This window comes from Saccopteryx bilineata, chromosome 2 (genome assembly GCF_036850765.1).
Source record: "Saccopteryx bilineata isolate mSacBil1 chromosome 2, mSacBil1_pri_phased_curated, whole genome shotgun sequence".
NCBI lineage: Eukaryota > Metazoa > Chordata > Mammalia > Chiroptera > Emballonuridae > Saccopteryx > Saccopteryx bilineata.
The window spans coordinates 45,784,838-45,804,915 of record NC_089491.1 but is presented as its reverse complement, the minus strand read 5'-3'; the positions used below and the strand labels follow the sequence as shown (position 1 = coordinate 45,804,915).

At 37.3% G+C, this 20,078-nt stretch overlaps 1 protein-coding gene across 1 annotated transcript; it reads right to left on the bottom strand.

Moving 5' to 3' along the window:
• Positions 1-15,424: 15,424 nt before the first annotated feature.
• LOC136322838 (eukaryotic translation initiation factor 1) lies at positions 15,425-15,979 on the bottom strand. The gene has a single exon (XM_066254721.1). The coding sequence runs from the start codon at positions 15,939-15,941 to the stop codon at positions 15,600-15,602; it is 342 nt and encodes a 113-aa protein (XP_066110818.1). The 5' UTR covers positions 15,942-15,979; the 3' UTR covers positions 15,425-15,599.
• Positions 15,980-20,078: the final 4,099 nt, after the last annotated feature.

Here is a 20,078-nt window from a genome sequence, read left to right as displayed (position 1 = left end):
GACATCTACATTTTCAAAGAGGACTCTTAAAGACCAAAAGGTTTTTAAAGCCAAAGAAATGATTCTGTAAAGTAAGGTTTCAAACATTATGAGTGACAAAATTACTTTTTGGATAAGGCAAGTAGGTTATTCTGAAACTAACCCTGATTATTAGCTTCCCAAGCACTCATAAAGCAGTCTTTGTTGATTAAAATATTTGTGGATAACCAGCTGTCCACTTACTATATCAAACACGTTTCTCACAATTTTAACAAAAAGTGTTGCCATTATAAACTATATATAATAGATTTGGTTAACTCATTTTTTCTCTAAGTGTGTTTATGTAAAACCTCACTCTCAAGAATCTGAAATCAAACAAGAACCACAATCTCTTAACCACCTGACTCTATTTATTGCATAGTGTTAGCTGCTGGGAACACTAAGAAATACAAGCCATGGTTCCCATCTTGAAAAAGATTGCATGGTCAAAACAAAAATAAATAGTAAAGCAAATCATCATTTGACCAATATAAATCCCCACAAAAATGCAATAACACACTCACCAAAATCACTGTTTTTCACTAGTTTCCCACTGCAATTAGAATAAAGACAAAACTTTTAACAGGGCCTGTGAAAACCCCTATGCTTTATGACAGCCTTTTTCTGTAGCCATCAGTCTGCTTGCTCTCTCTGCTCCAGAGTACTATCCATCTTTCAGTCCCTTGTGCTTACCATACTTCCCCCCACACACACCCACGGCCTTTGAACATATATTTTCCTGAGTCTGGAAAGCCCTTTCTTCCTAGATAATTCATTTTCATTATTAACACTCAGGTCAAGTATGACAATACCACCTCCAATATATACTTTCATTGCACTCATATCCTTATTTTTCTTGATATCTTCCACCATAGTGAGTCTTTTATTCATTAAACATTAATATATTTCCCTCTACTCAAAGCTCCATGAAAGCAAGGATCATGTCTAGTTTCTGCTAAGCACTGAATCACTAAATGCTTAGCATATAATAGAGGTACAATAGATATTTACCTGAACAAATGCATTAATGAATGAATGAATATTTAGACTAATATAAACAGATTAATCCTTATATTTTTATTTAATAATAATTATTTCAAAGTTTAAAGGTCTCTTAGCAAATATTTATGCAGTTCCCACTCTCTCCCTGGCACTCTGCTGGGCACTGAAATGTAGAGATAAAGACATTGTTCCTATCCATACTGCCACTAAGAGAGACAGATGAATTAATAAATAATTCCAGCATAACATGCATGACAGGTAAGGAAGATCCAAAGTGCAATGAAAACACAGAGACCAGAATGGACTCTGACTGTGGAAGTTGAGGAAGACTCAAAGACTCAAAAGGAGTGTTGAACTCTTGAGGAAGAAATAAGAGTACAAGGAGCAAAATGACGAAAGAAATGCATTTTACATATGCAATGTGAAAAAGGTCAAAAGATTTGAAGAGTTTGGTATACTCATGGAAGAGCAAATAATTTGGTACCACTGTGACTGACAGTGTGTGGAAAGGCAATGACTTAAAATGGGATGGAAATTGTAGGCTGAGGTGAAGTGATGGGACATGATAACATCTGAGCTAAGAATAACACAGCCAGGTGGGACTAAATGGCACTTACTGGAAGGTATAGAAGGTTTGGGAAAGTAATAAAAATGAGAAATATCTTCACAGGAATGATAAAGGATACTCAGGAATCAGGGGGTCCCTTTCTCTGTTCACCTTTCAAAAGCACACTATGTGTAGGACAGTGCTTCCCACACTTCCCTCATGACAACAACCATGTGGCTGTTAAAATACATATGCAGGAGACATAGCCAAGCCCCCAGCATCGGCATCCCTGGAGGAGAAGCCTGGAAATCGGAATGTTTACCCAACACCCTGGTCACTCCTATAATCAAGGAAGCTTGAGAAACGTTCTCAAGGGGAACTCCCATTCCACCTTCAGGTAAGACTCATCATCCTTTCCCCGCACTGTCCATTGGCCTGCCAGGATGTGTGTGTCCAAGAAAATATCAACTTCAGTTAACAAGTGGCATAATGACTTTTCCCCCCAATACAATAAGAAAATCTGTTGTGCTACACAGAGAGAGTACAAGCATAATCAGCATATCATTAGGAGAATTGCACATGTTGCTCAAGGAGAATTTCAGCCAATTATGCTCAGAAGGAAGAGAAAGCAGTCAGCACAGAGGGAAGAAAGTCAGTGAACCTCTGTTAGTGTGGTGACTATGGGTGATTTCTTGGGTCTCCAAATCCACTTGCTTCTCCCCAAGTGACTATCAACAGAATTATCAGTTGAGGTCCCAAGAGTTGTGGGGCTGACTACAGAACATCTGAAATTCTTCCAACCCTTAGTAAGCAATGGAGAAAGATACATACTGCATAGCACAGCCCCGCCTCTGAATTTATCACACCCTCTGTACTGGGAACAAACTGCACTGTTGAGGTATTAGAGTTCAGAATCTGAGTTGCTCATACTGTAATCATTTGGAAAACAACCTTTTATCTAGCACACATACTTTCTGGGAGCTGGGTCATCCCTTGACTATCCGTGCCTACAGATAAAAATGGAAACTTGATGACTACAGGCCTAAATCACTGCTGATGGAAGGCTCCTGCCCTTCTTGGGAATCCAGCTGGGTAACTGCCTCCAACCTGGGAACTCATTGAAAAGCATTGAATTGTTTATATAATTTCCTTCATGGTTTTAGCTAAGTCGTTTTGTATATCTGTGCCTCAGTGTCTTCACCTGTGATTCATCACGAATGTTACTTTTTAATCTGTATCATATAATACTATAAAAATAAAGCATGTTTTTAAGAATTTGCTTGACAGGATATCAAAATCATTTGTTGGTATAAAACCATATTTAAACAGGAGCCTTTTATTCCAGAGGGCAAATATATATAACCTATTGTTTTTCTCATTTTTAAATTGAATTAAATGAAGCTAAATTTACAATAGGCACTATGTTTGAGGCGATAACATACTGCTAGGAAGGGAGAGGTTTGTTCAAAAGCAGACCCCTGAGAAGTAAATACTGCTATGTCTGTATTTTACTTTCCTTCCTAATGACATTTGAATATAAGATAAGATGCTCATAATAAACAATGACTTCTCTTCCCAAGTGCTGTATGGCTGATTGATTAAAAGAGGTTTTTGGGAAGTAGAGCTCTGGAAATGAAGGATGAAAAAAAGTAATTTCTGAGAGTTACTGAGCTGTAGGTGGATTTCTAAAAATACCAGAAATTGTACTGGGTTGGCCAATTAGACATATTTAAAGGAGGATCCCGGGAAATGCTGAGCATTGCTTTGTAAATGGCCATCTTTAAATTTAACAAATATTGTGTCCAGTGACAAAATAATCTATGAGGTTTTCCAAAGTTTCTTGCTTTTTGGTCCAAATGAATTTTTTCAGAGTGTTTACAAAGATAACTATAAGAATTATTTATAAAAAAATAAAAGAGAACGGTCATGTTCAGAACCCAAGTACAAAGACACCTGATGTAGGACAAAAATGAAAGTCCAAGGCGTGGGGAAAGAATGGTGATTACAACATAGTGCTAGAACAACTGTATATCCACAAGCATGAAGATGATGTTGAATCAAAGGCTTTAGATAAAAAATAATTCATGATGTGCACTTGGCATCTCATCTTATAGAGCAGTGCTCCTCAAACTGTGTGTGGCCCATGTACCATCTGCATCCAAGTCACCTGGGAGATATTTAAGAATACATATTCCTGGACCTGTCTTGAACTTGATGATTCTCTAAGAATAAAATGTAAAAATCTGTATTCCTATCAAACTCCTTACATGGTTTTTAGTACCCTAAAGCTTGAGATTCACCAGCAGAGTGTTTTGCAATTGGGAAAACAACTCTCTGAATCCCATCTTTGCCTGTTGTGGGCAAAGTAATCAATCTGTCTGCATTTCAGTTTTTCCATCAATGAAGTGTTGACAATAATGACCTCACAAGTAGGTTGTGATGATTAAATAAAATATTGTATATATAGTTGTCCTTATCTGATATGTGGTTTTACCTTTCATGGTTTAGTTGCAGTCTGAAAATATTAAATGAGCCCGACCAGTTGGTGGCGCAGTGGATAAGGCATCCGACTGGGATGCTGAGAACCCAGGTTTGAAACCCCGAGGTCGTCAGCTTGAGTTCAGGCTCATCTGGTTTGAGCAAGGCTCACCAGCTTGATCCCAAGGTCGCTGGCTTGAGCAAGGGGTTACTCAGTCTGCAGTAGCCCCCCAGTCGAGGCACTATGAGAAAGCAATCAATGAACAACTAAGGCGCCGCAATGAAGAATTGATGCTTCTCATCTCTCTCCCTTCCTGCCTGTCTGTCCCTATCTGTCTCTCTCTCTGTCTCTGCCACAAAAATAAATAAATAAATAAATATGAAAATATTAAATGAAAAATTTTATAAATAAATAATCCATAAGTTTTAAATTGCTTGCTGTTCTGAGTAATGTGATGAAATCTCATGCAGTCTCGCTCTGTCCTGTTGAGGGTGTGAATCATCTATTCTACCAGAGTATTCACACAGTGTCTGCCACCCAACTGTTAATCACTTAGTAGTCATCTCAATTATCAGATCAACTCTTACAGCATCACAGTGCTTGTGTTGAAGTTACTCTTATATTGCTTAATTATGGCCCCAAAGCACAAGAGTAGCAACGCTGGCAATTTGAACATGTCAAAGAGAGGTCATAAAATGTATGTGCGCATAGGAGAAAACATAGTATACACATATGGTTCAGTACGATCAGCAGTTTCAGGCATCCCCTGGGGTTCTCGGAATATATTTCCCTCAGATGAGGGCACTACTGAACAGTGTTCATCATAGTCCTTGTTTACTCAGTAAATGTAAGAATTACCCTGCACGAGAAGTGAAGTGCCACTAATGAAAATTTTAATTGTAAACTCGTAATTTTGTACTACATCATTGCATGTAAGGACAGTACTTCCACCTGTGTGTCAATATGCTGGGACAAGACGTGGAGGTGGGAGACACTGATATTGGTGATCCTGTCCCTCTGTCCCTCTGTAAACCTAAGATAATGTGTGTGTTTTGTGTCTTAGTTTTCAACAAAAAAGTGTAAAAAGTAGAAAGATATATTTGAAAATTTAAAAAAAAGTTATGAATTAAAAATTTAAAGAAAATATTTTTGTACGGCTGTGCAATGTATCTGTGTTTTAAGCTAAGTGTTGTTATAAGAGTTGAAAAGTTAAAAAAAATTACAAAGTTTATAAAGTAAAACCATTACAGTTTTTGAGGAAAGAAAAAACTTTGTAAACAAATTTGGTGTATCCCACGCACACAGTGTTTATGAAGTCTGCAGGAGGTCACAGTAATGTCCTGGGCCTTCACATTCACTCACCACCCACTCACTGTCACCCAGAGCAACTTCCAGTCCTGCAGGCTCCAGTCACAGTAAACGCTGTACACAGGTGTACCATTTCAAAATCTTTTATACTGTATTGTACCTTTTCTATGTTTAGATGCACAAATACTTACCATAGTATTACAATTGCCTATAGTATTCAGTACAGTAACATGCTGTGCAGATCTGTAGCCTAGGAGCATAGCTGTGCCATACAGCCTGGGTGTGTATAGGCCATACCATCCAAGTTTGTGAGGTGCCCTCTGTGATATCTGCACAGCAAAATCGTCTAACAAAGCATTTCTCAGAACCATCCCCATCTCTAAGGAACACACGACTGTATATTAAACTAAAGCTGTGCGCTTGTTGTTTTTCTGATGCCTCCGTGAGTTGACAACTAATTCCGCTGTCTCCATCCCAGTTGCTGGGGCCACTTTACTAGAATGCACTTTGTTCTCCTGCTAGTTCTAATCTTCAGACCCATGTTCTTAGATTAGGAAACTAAATTTCACACAAACCCTGGGCCCTGTTCTAACATGAAGAAGAAGAGGGCAGCTCCTCCTGCACAGTAAATTGCACCATGGGCGATGGTTTGGCACCTCCCTGGGGCAGTCTCATTTAGGGCTGTGTCTTACAGATAGAAGGGGTAGATGTGGTGCATTGTCTTCTTTTTTTAATAGATGTTTACTTTTCTTTCTCAAGGCTTAAAAAATGTGTATCATTTATTAGTTTATAATCATAGAGTAAACCATTTTTCTGTGTATATCCTGATGTCTGTTTTGCAATGGTTATGATAACGTACTAGTTACTAATTTACTATTTTCTAAATGATTATACCCTGATTTCTTCAGACAGTGCTGATTTTAAGTTGTTTCATTATTTGTTTTACTAATAACAATTATATTAATTATATTAGTGTATTATGCTAATAATATTTTATGATATACTTTATAAAACAGTCATTTATTTATATTACATAATAAAATAAGTGTATGTAACATATAATATTTTTACTATATATACAGTGTATAACTATATATATAGTATATATATAGTATATATATATAGTATATATATAGTATATATATAGTATATATATAGTATAAAGCTATATGTATATAAATTCAGATTATAAATATCTATGTATACATATCTATGTATAAAAATTATATATAAATATTTGCCCAGATAGATGGATAGGAAAGTAGCTTTTACTGTGGTAAAAAATTAAGCTCCAGATCTGACTGGTTTAAATTACAAAAGTTTATTTCTTGTTTACACTCAATTTCTAACATGATTGGTAAGGGATTCTGTCCCACATCGTTGTTTGGGGTTCCAGATTGAGCCACCTTATGATGCCGCCATCTCAACATGTGGCTTTCAGAGTAGCTGGTGAAAGAGAGGAAAGGCTGGAAAACTCACACCTTCTTTTAATTGCCTTCAATCACACATGTCACATGGAATTTCCATTTAAACCATCAGTCAAATCTATGGCTTCCTCCTAACTGCAGAAGAGGCTGGCAAGTACAGGGAAGTATCTGGACGATTTGGTGAGTATTACAGCACCTGCCACGGTAGTAACTAACAGAGCTGACGAACAGTGCAGTAGCCTACACCGCCACACTGGAATGGCAAGGATGCATATGTCCTATGGCATTGGAGTAGGCAGCTCAGCTTGCATCTTCTCCTTCTAACCATCCCACGAAGGAAGCCCACCAGACAAGGCAACCCTGGAAGCAAGGAGATCATGTATTACTGGTAGGGGTGAGGGCTAAAGAGTGAAAACATTATACGGAGTGAAAGAAGTAAATCAGAAAAAAAAAAACTAAGAACTATATGAACCAATGAATAGATGGGACATAAAAATGAGACTCAGAGACATGGACAAGAATGTGATGGTAACAGGGAGTGGGGTGGAGGGTTGAGGAAGGGGCGAGGAAGGAGAGGGAGGGATTGAGGGGGAGGGGAGGGGCACAAAGAAAACCAGGTAGAAGGTGACGGAGGACGATTTCACTTTGAGTGAGGGGTATGCAGCATAATCAAAGGTCAAAATAATCTGGAGATGTTTTCTCGGAACATATGTACCCTGATTTATCAATGTCACTGCATTAAAATTAATAAAAATAAGATTTAAAAAAGAGTGAAAATGAAATCGTGCAATGGGGAGAACCTCCTAGAACTAACAGATGTACCTCTTGAGAGAGCTAGCATTTGAACACCTACCACACAGATGGTACTGAGGCCAAGCACTGTTAGTCAGAAAAGCAGGGAGCAAATAGCAAGGAAGAACTGCAATCATACACCCGATTGGCAGGTCCTGATCCTTTGCTCCCTTCTTCCTTCTCTTGACATCTGACGTCACTGAAGTTGGGCTTTGCAAAGAAAGGAGAATAAATATTCCAGAATAAAACCATTTTTCTGTTAATCCAAACTCCAAGATGGAAATAGGGAGGAAGAGCAAATGAGCGCATATGTGTCATGTGTGTGTGTATACATGCAGACACATACGTACACACACTTTAGTGGTCTTAGAATAAAGCTTCATTGTCCATGAGGAAAGGAACGCCCTAAATCAGATATGAGGTTGAACTTTTAAACTGAACAAGACAGTACTCTTGTCATCCGAAGAAGCAGATTGATTTTCCTCCACACGAAAACAATGTGGCTGTGATATAGCATGATGATAGCAAACACATACAAATAGCACAGGATAGCAAACGGTGGTGCGATTCAGTTGGTTTGCACCATTTTGGGAGAATCAATATCTAATTTTTTGTTGAAGTTTGGTGAAACGGTTGTTAAAATGGCACTTGTCATCAGGGTTCTCTCTAAGTTGGGCGCCTGGGCAGCCACCCAATGTGAAAATCACAAATTTACATTACTTACTCTTTTTTAGTGTTCATCTGCACACCAGTGTATTCTAAGCACACATAGTAATGGTCATTCCATCCATAGGTGAAAAAAATTGCAAGTGAGGACATCAATCAAGAAGCAATATGGAAATATCTTAAAGAACAGTTTTATTGTTTTTTTTAGGTATTATTTAATATTTTTTCATTAACATTTTAAAACTGTCTTATAACAATCTAGTTTTGTGTACCTCTTTTATTCTTCTTATATAACTATTAAATGCATGAAATAATAAACTACCATTCGGTATATCATTTTTTTAAACTTAAAACAGTTATTAGGGCAGAGAATCAGTTGTTAAATTATTTGAATCCCACCACTGGTTCTAAAAATTGATCACATATAATTGGGGTCTCTGGACAGAACAGAGCAGGCACTTCAAGCAAGTTCAAAACTGAGAGAGCCAGTAGAGGGACTGCCTGAGTTTTTACTGTGGTCCAGGAATGGGGCCAGGTGAGAGTTTGTTCACATGTGTGCAGGTCAGGGCTTATGTGATTTGAATCTCCTCTCTAGCACGAAAGGATGAAGCACCAGGCTTTCTTATCAGCTAGCCCAGATGTAGGGCACAAATGGAGGAGTAAAGGTAAGGCTTAAGAGTTGTTGGTATCAAATATCAAAAAATGGAATCAGCATCCTCATTGCAACTCAATAACTGAAAGTGATGGAATAGTGTGGAATCTATCTGAGGTATTAATTGTTTGAAGGTCAGAGTAAAGGTGACATTTTGAAGTGTAAAAACAGAAAGATGAGCCCTGGCCATATAGCTCAGATGCTTAGAGTGTCATCCCAATATGCCAAAGTTTCGGGTTCATGCCCAGGTCAGGGCACATACAAGAATCAATCAATGAATGCATAAATAAATGTAGCAGCAAACTGATGTCTTTCTCTCTCTTTCTCTCTGTCTACCTTCTTCTCTCTCTAAAATCCATAAATATGAGAGAGTTCATGTTAAGTTCCCTCTACAGCAGAATGCCCTCTGAAACTGGGTGAGACTTCATCCATAGGTCAATTTGTGCCTTTGTTCCTGTTGTTACTTAAGTGAGTTTCACAAAGTTGGAACAATTATAAAAAGTGCTTTAGAGCTTTTTAGAACCTGAATAGTAGAGGACTATTCAGTAGTGTACCACTTCATTAGTATCTATGACACCAAGACCGGAAAGTCCAGTCCATAGTACTTGGGTATAAAGCGCTGACTGACCAGTTTTACGATGAGACCCTCCCACTAAAGCATCAGATGTGATATGGTAGTGGGGCTTGCAGAGAGCTGGCACATGAGGCCAGAGGCTGAGAGGTGAGAGGCATTAGGGCTCCTGCAAGTGCATTATGAACCAGTGGCACATATCTTGCTGCACATTAGTGTCTTCCTCAAGTAAATTATTCCATTTAACATATAATTAGCCATGGAAAATAGTTCAAAGGTTCACAGTGGAATTAGTTTAAATAAAAACCCAGGTTAGGAGAGAGGAGACACTTTGGATCAGAAAAAAATCATGAATGTTATAAAATATGATGTTTTCTCTTTTCCATAGTGTTTAAATGTTATCCCTCATAACTTTAATTTAAGGTCTTTAAGCTTTGGATTGAACTGAAATTTTATAAAAAGCACTGTATGTTAAAGGAGGCATTAGATATCCCCCTTCCCTTTTCATGTTTTTCTATTGCTATACATTCTGATTTATTTAGGGCTGTTTGCCCAAATCTGCTAATATTTGGAATTACCTGGGACCTATGTTAAAAATGTGGAGTCCTAAGCTTCACCCTACATACACTGCATCAGAATATCTAGCAAGAGAGTTTGTGGATTTGTATTTTTGACAAATGACACCCCACTTCCAGATGATTCTGATAGCAGCTAACTGTGGATGCCCCGTCAACATACGACATGGTGTAGGACCTTTATTGCACTGATAAATTCTCTACTGGTAGTTGAGGAAAACCTGGGGCAGTAGAAAACAGCAGTTTTTGAGAATATAAGAAGTGCCTTTCCTCTTCGCTCTGATAGCACCCTGTCCACACCATCGTTAAGCACAGTTCACACACTATTGCCTCTTCAGAAATACGCCTTTTTCCCAAGAAGAGCACTTCTTAAAAACAGAACAAGTGCTTCCTATGGTGGAACTTTGGCAATTAGGGCAGATATTATTTGAATAAATATTAGAATCAATGAATAAATGTAGGCAAGAATACATAACTACATGCATGTGATAATAATAGTAATTAAAGGAGTTCAAAATAATTATGAAACTGGCAGATAACAGAAATTCAGTAATTAGTTTTCAAAGAGATCTTATATGACCATTCTCAAAGAGTTACTTACATACCCAGCACCATGAAAATCTGAGCACTGAAGCTTATGTATACTGAAAGGGCAGTAAAACCCTCTCAAGGTCTTTAGTAAAAAGCAGCTGCTAAAAACTCTTAACAGGGAGAACATTCTGAAAAGAGGTAAAATGGGCCCATGTATATAACTTAAAACCATGTATGTGTCATGCAAGAAAGCTTTATAAATAGGAAATTGTTAGATATTTTTACTATAATTTTTATTCATTTATTAAGGGTTTTTGCCTGGCATTGCTATGTTTCTCTTTGAAAAATATTATGCTTGCTTGTTATTGTATGAACATCTATGTTTATGCCGGTTTCCTTTTTTACTCTATATCATATATAACATAGCATTCAACACACTGGCACTTAATTTATTATTTGAGCATGAAGATTTGATTACTGGAAAATGGCTATTAAATATTTAATAGAAGATGACATCTTTGCATTTAAATGTACACTCATTTTTAAAATGTTAACCAGAAATAGTTGGGGGAAACCTTAAAGAATGAGCTATCATGTTTCTGGGTTATGTCGGCAATAATTCTCTACTATATTAGTTCCTTCAAAGGTGAATGGTTTTTGATTATGATATAACCTTAACTTGCCATCTGTTCTGAAACAGTAATAGAAGCTTAAATTTAGGATTTTCAGCTTCACAAACTCTCCAACAATTATGAACTCTAACTGACTTCATAATTAGCTGTAGACAAGGTTAAAATCACCTGTCATTCTTTTCATGTTATTGTTCGTCTGTGAAGCTTGCAAATTCTTGTACCTGTGATATTTGCTTTGAAAAACAAAAGTTCTTATAACTTATCAGGGAGTGGGAAATCCCACCGCAAATCAGGAAGACCTTTGGGTCTTAAAGTTACCTTCAAAACTATGTTATTCAATTCTCTGTCCACTTCCAGGAACAAAACTCTAAGTTGAAGTACATAAAGAGTAAGAAACTTTTTCAACATCAACTCTAACTGGCAGAGTTGGAATTAGAACTCATGTCTTTCTAATCCAAAATTCTTGGCAGTGTCTCATAGAAGTTCAAGAGGAAGATAATTTACAAACAAAGACAAAGTTTACCTATGGTAAAGCACTCAGAAACGATGCTTTTATGAAGCAATATTCTTATGATTACACTGCTAGATGATTCTCACATGGTCAGATAATTTACAGAAACTTGCTTCATTGGCAGCATCTGCTGTTGCCATATATGAATTGCTGAGTGTTTTTCTCAGTAGACTATATACTTTAGTTACTGAATAAATAGTCAGCATCTTATGAACTATAGTTAGTATATAGTTCTTATGAACTATAACTTACTTTTCACATAGTTCTCAGTAATGACCAGGAATTTAATAATAATCACAGGTGTTTGCCTCTGATATGAAGATGATATTAAAGCTTACTGCCATTAAGAAGGAAGCTTTTCTTAGTTCACCACAGCTCAGCACAAGGTCTTTCTCTCTCTCTCTCCCTCTCTCTCTCTTTCTCTCTCTCTCTCTCTTTCTCTCAACTCAATTATTAGGAGATAGAGAAAGAATTCTAACACAGAAATGTTTGATCACAAACTCTGTGCATTTAGCTGTTATTCTGCACTGTCATCAACATGACCTGCTTGTCCATCTTCCACGGACCAGCCTGAACTAATGGACACCTCTGATATCCTGACACATACATTTCAGGATCCTTACTTAAATGAACCACAACATAGGACTCTCTCCAATTCTTCTCCTGTCATGCACTATGGGAGACATTGAAAGTGTTTGTCATGAGTGTTCAATATTTCCTTGTCCTTCAAGATTATTTTGTTCTTGAAAAAAAGCCTTCTAGAATCAAATTTTCACGGTCACCATCAATTCTGTTCCTTTAAAATATGTTTTTTCATGAAGAAAAGCACCCTTTACTACTTAGACCTGTCCTTCCTACATATACTGAATACCAAGCAACCCAATTTAATGAAAACTTCTCTAGCCAATAACAGGTCATAGTGCTTAAGTCTTCACTCTGGAAATATTTGGCAATAGAAAGTATTCTCAGAGAAGCTTTATCAATTTAAAATACACGATTTGGGGAGATAGCCTGGTGATTGTATTGCTGAGCTGCTCTTTCGGACACAGTCAAATGTGTCTTTTCCAAGTGCCGGCTTCACACTGCAGTCAAAGCAGGAGTATGTGAGGTCCTGGAATGGTCAGGCAGCCACCCAGTTTGCAGCCTTTCATTCTCTCATTAGGTCATTTTCTTCCCCTTTCAGCCTTTCAGAAGAAGAAAAATATTATTCGCCATGGTAACATCTAAAAAATTACTTTGGGCCCATTTAGAAAGGAATTCCAGAATGAAAGCAGTATTTTTATTTTTAAGTAGTGGAGAGACAACTCTGAAGTGCCCTGTCATGAAAAAGATTTAAGGATAGAAAGGGTTGTAAGCCTAGGTTTTACAAGAGACATGTTGTCATTTATCACTTCTTCCTGCCCAGCCCCTCTTCTCACCCCCTTTTCTTCTTACTTTTTATTGCATTCATTGTTTCCTCATCCATTCCTTCCTTCTGCAGCCTTTAATTGTGTATCTCTTACATTCCAGCACCTAATGAGATGAGGGGTACAACCCACCATCACATGGACTGCATGTGGGTAATATGGCGTTGCAGGATAGAAAGTGAGGGAATTGGTGGGGGATCTTCAGAGCAGTGGTTCTCATCCACAACGGCAGCTGCAGTTAGAATCTCCTGGGAACCTAAAGAAAAATAAATAAATAAAAAACCCATGCTAGGGATTCATCCCAGGACAGTTGAATCAGAATTTTTGGAAAATGGTGGCTCAGTGTGTTTCTAGGATTCATAATCACTGCCTTTGTTTGGTGTTTGTAACTTGCCTGTGTTTCCTGATGGTAACCTAAGAGCCTCTGGTAGCACAGGGCAGATCCAGAAAAACTCGCCACATGTAAACATCAGTTGGCTTTCCTAAAATTAACAAAGTAAAATATCTTTCATTTTCCTACTGATTTACACTGTGGTCATTACAAAGCAAACTATTGATCTTTAGAATTGCAATTTACAGAGCCCTGGAGCTGGACTTCCACTATGGTGGCTGTCCTATAAATAAGAAAGCAAGGTTCACCAACATCTCTATTATTATTATTATTATTATTATTATTATTACTGATTTTAATTTATTGTGCTTACATAAATTCAAGTGTCCACCGAATATATCTCCCTCCCCCCTACCCTCGTGTTCCCCTTGATACCCCCTTTGACCACTCCACCCCACAACCTCCCCCTTTCCTTCAGGATTTGCTGCCCTGCTCTCTATAACGCTGTGTTATGTACATATAATTTCACTAACCTCTTTCCCTTCTCTGATCCCATCTTCTCATTCCTTTTCCCTCTGACCACTTTCCCTCTGGTCCCTTTGATCCCGCCTCTACCTCTATTCTGCCCTCAGTTCACATTGTTCATTAGATTCCTCAAATGAGTGAGTTCATATGATATTTTTCTTTCTCTGCCTGGTTTATTTCACTTAGCATAATATTCTCCAGGTCTGTCCATGTTGTCACAAAAGGTAAGATTTTCTTCTTTTTCACGGCTGCGTAGTATTCCATTGTGTATATGTACCACTGCTTTTAATCCATTTGCCTACTGATGGACACTTGGGCTGTTTCCAGATCTTGGCTATTATAAACAATGCTACAATAAACATGGGGGTGCATTTCTTCTTTTGAATCAGTGATTTGGTATTCATAGGATATATTCCTAAAAGTGGGATAGCTAGGTCAAAAGGCATTTCCATTTTTAAGTTTTTGAGGAATTTCCATACTGTTTTCCACAGTGGCTGCTCCAGTCTGCATTCCCACCAGCAATGCAGGAGGGTTCCCTTTTCTCCACACCCTCGCCAGCACTTATTCTGTGTTGTTTTGTAAATGAGAACCATTCTGACAGGTGCGAGTGTTATATCATTGTGGTTTTAATTTGCATTTCTCTAATGATTAGTGGTGTCGAACATTTCTTCTTATGCCTATTGGCCATCTGTGTGTCCTCTTTGGAGAAGTGTCTATTCATTTCTTTTGCCCTCTTTGATTGGGTTTTTTACTTTCCTGGTGTGCGTTTTATAAGTTATTTATAAATTTTGGTTATTAACCCCTTATCAGACGTATTGTCAAATATGTTCTCCCATTGTGTAGTTTGTCTTTTTATTCTGTTTTATTGTCTTTAGCTGTGCAAAAGCTTTTTAGCTTGATATAGTTGCATTTGTTCATCCTATCCTTTATTTCACTTGCCTGTTGAGATAAATTAGCAAATATATTGCTGTGAGAGATGTTGGAGAGCTTCCTGTCTATGTTTTCTTCCAGGATGGTTATGGTTTCACAACTTACATTTAAATCTTTTATCCATTTTGAATTTATTTTTGTGTGGTGTAAGGTGGTGGTCTAGTTTCATTTTCTTGCAAGTACCTGTCCAATATTCCCCAAACCATTTCTTAAAGAGACTATCTTTATTCCATTGTATGCTTTTACCTCCTTTGTCAAATATTAATTGTCCATATAGGTGTGGGTTTATTTCTGGGTTCTCTGTTCTATTCCATTGATCTGTATGCCTGTTCTTATACCAGTACCAAGCTTTTTTTAGTACAATGGCCTTGTAGTATAACTTGATATCAGGTAGTATGATACTACCCACTTTATTGTTCTTTTTTAAGATTGCTGAGGCTGTTTGTGTTCTTTTTTGGTTTCATATAAATTTTTGGAATATTTGTTCTATATCTTTGAAGTATGCCATTGGTATTTTTTTTTAAGACTCTTTTCAGTTTATTGCATGAAGGAGTTACACTAGTCCAAGTTAAAAGCAGACCCCAAATGGTTACATCTCATAAGCTGTGAGGTTTTTAAACTGGTGACAAGGGACAGAAGGGAAATGCTACTCATTGCAAGGAAATCCTCACTTAAGCTTCAGTGAGCCAAAAGCACTTAAAACCCATGAACCTTCAGCTGGTCATCCTTAGCCAGTCCAATCTCTACCAGGAACTGGCATATGTTCTTGCGCTGGTCACCCTGTAGCTGAATTACTTCTCCATATTCTGGATGCTCAATTACAGTACCATTGCAGGCAAATTTCTTCTTAAACGCCTTCACTAGTTTCTTTTTATCGTAATCATCAGCGATCCCTTGGACAGTAGTAAGGGTCTTCCTGCCGTTTCTCTGTTGAATTCTTATATGGATATAATCCTCAGTGCCAGCAGGAAGCAGATCATCACCCTTACTTGCATCAGCAAAGGGGTCGAAAGAGTGGAGGTTCTGGATAGCGGACATACGATACGATTCCTTTTCCTTGGTGGAAACGGCCTGCGGAAGGCTGCGGCTGGAGAAGGCGGGCAGGGGGGACGGAGCGTTGGGAAGCGAGGGGGGCTCGGGGAGGTTGCTGAGTCCTCGGCGGCGGCTCAGTGACTGGGGCCGCCATTGGTATTTTAATAGGAATTGATGCTTGGGGTAATATAGATATTTTAATGATGTTTACTTTTCCTATCCATGAACACGATATATGCTTTCACTTGTTTGTAACTTTCCTGATATTTTTTATCAATGTTTTATAATTTTCCAAGTACAAGTCTTTAAACTCCTTGGTTAAATTTACTCCTAGGTTATTTATTTATTTATTTATTTGTTGCAATAGTGAAGGGGATTGTTTTCTTAATTTCTTTTTCAGACAGTTCATTGTTGTGTATAAAAATGCCTCTGATTGCTGAATATTAATTTTATATCCTGTCACCTTGCTGAATTCATTTATCAGGTCCAGTAGTTTTTTGACTGAGACTTTAGGGCTTTCTATGTACAGTATCCTGTCATCGGCAAATAATGATATTTTTACTTCTCCTTTTCCAATTCGGATGCCTTTTATTTTTTCTTATTGTCTGATTGCTGTGGCTAGGACTTTCAGATCTATGTTGAATAAGAATGTTGAAAGGGGGCACCTCTGCTTTTTTCCTGATATTATGGGGATTGCTTTAAATTTTAGATCATTGAGTATGATGTTGGATGTGGGTTTATCATAGATGACCTTTATTATGTTGAGGTATGTTCCCTGTATTCTCACTTTGCTGAGAGTTTTTATCACAAATGGGTGCTGAATTTTATCAAATGCTTTTTCTGCATCTATTGATATTATCATGTGATTTTTCTCCTTCCTTTTGTTTATGTGATGAATCACATTAATTGTTTTGTAAATATTGTACCAGCCTTGCCTCCCCAGAATAAATCTCACTTGATCATGATGTATGATTTTTTTCATGTATTGCTGGATCTGGTTTGCTAATATTTTGTTGAGAATTTTAGCATCTAAGTTCATCAGAATATTGGCTTATAGTTTTCTTTCTTTGTAGTATCTTTGCCTGGTTTTAGAATGAGAATTATGCTTGCCTCATTAAAGGAGCTTGGAAGTCCTCCTTCCTCTTGAAGTTTTTGAAATAGCTTGAGAAGGATAGGAGCTAGTTCTTCTTTGAAAATTTGATAAAATTCACCTGTGAAGCCATCTAGCTCTGGACTTTTGTTTTTTGGGAGGTTTTTGGTAACTATTTCAATCTCTTTTGATGTAATTGGTCTATGTAGGTTTTCTGATTCTTCCAGATTGTTTTTTGAAAGAATATAAGTTTCAAGGAATTTGTCCATTTCTCCTGGGTTGTCTAATTTTTTGGCATACTATTTTCTTACAATTCTTTGTATTTCTGCTGTGTCAGTTGTTACTTCTCCACTCTCATTTCTAATTTTTATTTATTTGAGTCCTCTTTTTTCTTGGTGAGTCTGGTTAAAGGTTCATCAATCTTGTTTATCTTTTCAAAGAACCAGCTCTTGGGTTCATTGATCTTCTTTATTGTTTTTTTAACCTCTATGTCATTTATTTCCACTCTGATCTTTATTATTTCCTTCCTTCTACTACCGCTGGGCTTTGTTTGTCGTTCCTTTTCTAGTTCTTTTAGATGCAGAGTTAGGTTTTATTTGAGCTTTTTCTTGCTTCTTAAGGTATGCCTGTAGTGCTGTGAACTTCCCTCTTAGGACTGCTTTTGCTTTGTCCCATAAATTTTGAGATGTTGAATGTTTATTTTTATTTCTTTTAAGGAAATTTTTTACTTCTTTTTTAATCTCATGGTTAACCCATTTGTTATTTAATAAAATGCTGTTTAGTCTCCAAGTGTTTTAATGTTTTTCAGTTTTTCTATTATAGTTGATTTCTAGTTTCATACCATTGTGATCAGAAAAGATGTTTGATATGATTTTAATCTTCTTAAATTTATTGAGACTCATTTTGTGTCTTAGCAAGTGGTCTATTCTAGAGAATGTACCATGAGCACTTGAAAAGAATGTATATTCTGCTGATTTAGGGAGAAAGGTTCTGAAGATATCTATTAAATTGAGTTGATCTAGTGTGTCCTTTAAGTCTGCTGTTTCTTTGTTAATCTTCTTACTTGAGGATCTATCCAGTGATGTTAGTGGGGTATTAAAATTCCCTATTATTATAGCATTGCTGTTGATCTTGCCCTTTATGTCCATCTAAATCTGTTTTATAAATTTACGTACTCCTATATTAGGCTCATAGATATTTATAATGGTTATATCTTCCTGTTGGATCGCTCCCTTTTTCATTATGTAGTGACCTGCTTTATCCCTTACTATATCCTTTGTTTTAAAGTCTATTTTGTCTGATATAAGTATTTCTACCCCAGCCTTTTTTTCATTTCCATTTGCATGAAATATTTTTTTAATCACTTCTCTTTCAGTCTGTGTGTCTCTTTTGTTTTGAGGTGGATCTCTTGTAGACAGCATATATATGGGTCCTGTTTTCTTATCCACCCAGCTACGCTATGTCTTTTGATTGGAGCATTTAATCCATTTACATTTAAGTTTATTATTGATATATAGTTGTTTATTGCCATTTTATTTTTTACATCTTTCTTCTTCCTTTTCTAGATTTTTTCCTTCTTTGTTCTGTTTACAACAGCCCCCTTAACATTTCTTGCAGCATTGGTTTGGTTGTAATAATTCCTTGAGGGCTTTGTTGGTTTTTTATTTGTTTTTTTTTTTTGTCTCAGAACCTTTTAATTTGTCTTTTAATTTTAAATGATTGCCTTGCTGAATAAAGAAGTCTTGGTTGTAGGCTCTTGCTTTGCATTACTTTGAATATGTCTTGCCATTTCTTTCTGACCTCTAGTGTTTCTGTTGAAACATCAAATGCCATCCTTATGGGGGGCTCTTCTGTAGGTAATTGACTACTTCTCTCTTGCAGCTTTTAGTATTCTTTATCTATTAATTTTGGCATTTTAATTATGATGTGTTTTGGTGTAGGTCTCTTTGGGTTCCTCTTTAATGGGACTCCCTGTGCTTTGTGAACTTATGTGACTTTTTCCTTCATTAATTTAGGGAGATTTTCAGCTATGATTTCTTTAGTCAGGTTCTCTGTCCCTTGTTCTTTCTCTTCTCCTTCAGGAGCCCCTATGATGTGGATGTTGTTTCTCTTCATGTTGTCATAGAGCTCCCTTAGAGTTTCCTCAGACTTTTTGAGCCTGTTTTCTTCTTGCTGCTCCACTTCCATGCTTTTGTTTATCTTGTCCTCTAAATCACTAATTCGATCCTTTGCTTCATTTAGCCTACTTTTAATTCCTTCTAGTGTAGTCTTCATTTCTGATATTGCATTTGTCATTTTTGACTGTTTTTTTATGATTTCAATGTTCTTTATTTTTTGATCTTGCTATTTCTTCATTTAGGTGTTTATTATGTCCATCCATTCTTGCTCTAAGATCTTTGAGCATCCTAACAATCATTATTTTAAACTCTGCATCTGGTAATTTGGTTATTTCCATCTCATTCAGTCCTTTTTCTGGGGATGTCTCTTGTTGATTCATTTGGATTGCATTTCTCTGTCTTCTCATTTTGTCTGTGTATAGACTTCTCCTTTGGGTGTGTTGTTTGTGTAGCTAGCTGAGTCTAGGGTTGGTATTGTGTGCCTCCAATGTCCAGTTGTGTTGTTTCTAGATCTTTTTTGGTTGGATTTGCTATTGTTTGTAATTCACTGTGGGTTACTTCTCTGCTGCCACTGTTCTTTTTGCTATTTGTGTTGGCATTTTCTATGTCTTAGCTGGGTCAGATGTGTGGAGCCCTTCCTTAAGATACCACTCTAACAAGGGTTATTAGGTCCTGAACTGATGCTCTCCATATCTGGCTGCTAGATTTGCCTGTCCTGGACCTCCCTGGCCAGAGCCTGGCACAGATCAGTGGGGGTCACTACCTATAACTGACCCTTATCAACATTTTTGGAGCTACTGGTATTCAGATCTTGTGGCTGCCTCTACTGGGCCCCGGTGCATTGTAAATACCAATTGCACTCTTAGGCCAGCTTTTATCTACTCTTGGCCTGGGGGAAGTTTGTTTAAAAGTTCAAGTTCCGGCCCTGGCCGGTTG